Source organism: Leucoraja erinacea, chromosome 44 (genome assembly GCF_028641065.1).
Source record: "Leucoraja erinacea ecotype New England chromosome 44, Leri_hhj_1, whole genome shotgun sequence".
Classification (NCBI taxonomy): Eukaryota; Metazoa; Chordata; class Chondrichthyes; order Rajiformes; family Rajidae; genus Leucoraja; species Leucoraja erinaceus.
In genome coordinates this window covers 87,501-90,000 of record NC_073420.1, presented here as the reverse complement: position 1 = coordinate 90,000, position 2,500 = coordinate 87,501, and the positions used below count along the sequence as shown (strand labels likewise).

General features: G+C 50.0%; 1 protein-coding gene across 2 annotated transcripts in view; it reads right to left on the bottom strand.

Annotated features, from left to right (window-relative positions):
* The window catches only part of zmp:0000001168 (signal-induced proliferation-associated 1-like protein 2), an 81,083-nt gene that overhangs the window by 45,571 nt on the left and 33,012 nt on the right, over positions 1-2,500 (bottom strand). For both annotated transcript variants that reach the window (XM_055664777.1, XM_055664778.1), the window contains exon 3: positions 1-112. This exon is cut by the window's left edge and continues 19 nt beyond it. In XM_055664777.1, coding sequence (XP_055520752.1) covers positions 1-112 — 112 coding nt within the window. The remainder of the gene's footprint in view (positions 113-2,500) is intronic.

The window sequence follows — 2,500 nt, the reverse complement described above, 5'->3', positions numbered from 1 at the left end:
ATGCGGTAGTTATACTGCGAGCTGCTCCCAGAGTCCTTGTCCTTCTCCTCCCGCCTCAGACTGACTGCCACCGGCCCCAGGCCCTCGTCGATCCCGAAGAAATTCTGATGCTCTGTCGGGACAAGCGGCGGTTCTGGTCAACATCGGCCGGTGCTGAGCCCACGCGGCTCGGACAGGTCGGTCGACCCCGACCGCGGGCGCGTGCCTGCATGCAGTCCGTACGTTCTCTCCCCGCGACCCACCTGGGATTTCCCCCCCCCCCCACGCTCCAAAGACGTGCGGGCTTGTAGGCCAACCGTCCTCGGCGTAAATGTTAAAAACTGCCGTCTTTGGAGAGCGGGAGGAAACCGGCGCTCCTGGAGAAAACCCGCGCGGGTCACGGGGAGAACGTGCAAACTCCGTCGCAGAACGCACCCAAAGTCAGGATCGAACCCGGGTCTCGGGCGCTGTGAGGCTGCAACTCGACGGAAGAGTCAACAGCGGTAGAGTTGTGTCGCACTAAAACGTTATTCCCTTATCATGTATCTGTACACTGTCAATGGTTCCATTGTAATCATGTATTGTCTTTCCGCTGACTGGTTAGCACGCAACAAATGCTTTTCGCTGCACCTCGGTACGCGGGACAATCAAAGTTCACAAGAATTATCCCAGGTTCACCTACGATGAGCGTTTAACGGCACTGGGCCTGTACTCGCTGGAGTTTAGAAGAATGCGGGGAAACATAGAAACATAGACAATCATCTCCCTGCTACCTTCATGTAGAAGGTACAGGAGCCTGAAATCTGTTACATCCAGGTTCAGGAATAGCTACTTCCCCACAGCCATCAGGCTATTAAACTCAACTTCAAACAAACTCTGAACTATAACGGCCTATTGCACTTTATCTGTTTATTTATGTGTGTGTAGAAACATAGACAATAGGTGCAGGAGTAGAGGCCATTCGGCCCTTCGAGCCTGCACCATTCGCCATTCAATATGATCATGGCTGATCATCCAACTCAGTATCCCGTACCTGCCTTCTCTCCATACCCTCTGATCCCCTTAGCCACAAGGGCCACATCTAACTCCCTCTTAAATATAGCCAATGAACTGCGGCCCTCGACTACCCTCTGTGGCAGAGAGTTCCAGAGATTCACCACTCTCTGTGTGAAAAAAAGTTCTCCTCATCTCGGTTCTAAAGGATTTCCCCCTTATCCTTAAGCTGTGACCCCTTGTCCTGGACTTCCCCAACATCGGGAACAATCTTCCTGCATCTAGCCTGTCCAAACCCCTTAAGAATTTTGTAAGTTTCTATAAGATCCCCTCTCAATCTTCTAAATTCTAGAGAGTATAAACCAAGTCTATCCGGTCTTTTTTCATAAGACAGTCCTGACATCCCAGGAATCAGTCTGGTGAACCGTCTCTGCACTCCCTCAATGGCAATAATGTCCTTCCTCAGATTTGGAGAGAAAAACTGTACGCAATACTCCAGGTGTGGTCTCACCAAGACCCTGTACAACTGCAGTAGAAATGCTCCCTGCTCCTATACTCAAATCCCTCTATGGCAATAATGTCCTTCCTCAGATTTGGAGACCAAAACTGTACACAATACTCCAGGTGTGGTCTCACCAAGACCCTGTACAACTGCAGTAGAACCTTCTCTGTGCTCCCTCTATGGCAATAATGTCCTTCCTCAGATTTGGAGACCAAAACTGTACGCAATACTCCAGGTGTGGTCTCACCAAGACCCTGTACAACTGCAGTAGAACCTCATTGAAACTTACAGATTAGTGAAAGGCCTGGATAGAGCGGATGTGGAGAGGATGTTTCCACTAGTGGGAGAGTCTAGGACCAGAGGTCACAGCCTCAGAATTAAAGGACGTTCTTTTAGGCAGGAGATGAGGAGGAATTTATTTAGTCAGAGGGTGGTGAATCTGTGGAATTCATTGCCACACAGACGGCAGTGGAGGCCACAAGTCAGTGGATATATTTAAGGCAGAGATAGATAGATTCTTGTTCAGTATGGGTGTCCGGGATTACGGGGAGGATGGGCTTGGGAGGGAGTTTGTACGTTTTCTCCCCGTGACCTGCGTGGGTTTTTCTCCGAGATCTTCGGTTTCCTCCCACACTCCAAAGACGTACAGGTTTGTAGGCTAACTTAAAAATTGTTCCTAGTGGGTGTCGGATATTGTTAGTGTGCGGGGATCGCTGGTCGGCGCGGGCCTGGTGGGCCGAGAGGGCCTGTTTCCGCGCTGTATCTCTAAACTAAACTAAACTAAGATAGTTCTACTGCAGGTGTACAGGGTCTTGGTGAGACCACACCTGGAGTATTGCATACAGTTTTCGTCTCCAAATCTGAGGAAAGACATTCTTGCCATAGAGGGAGTACAGAGAAGGTTCTACTGCAGTTGTACAGGGGCTTGGTGAGACCACACCTGGAGTATTGCGTACAGTTTTGGTCTCCAAATCTGAGGAAAGACATTATTGCCACAGAGGGAGTACAGACACGGTTCACCAGACT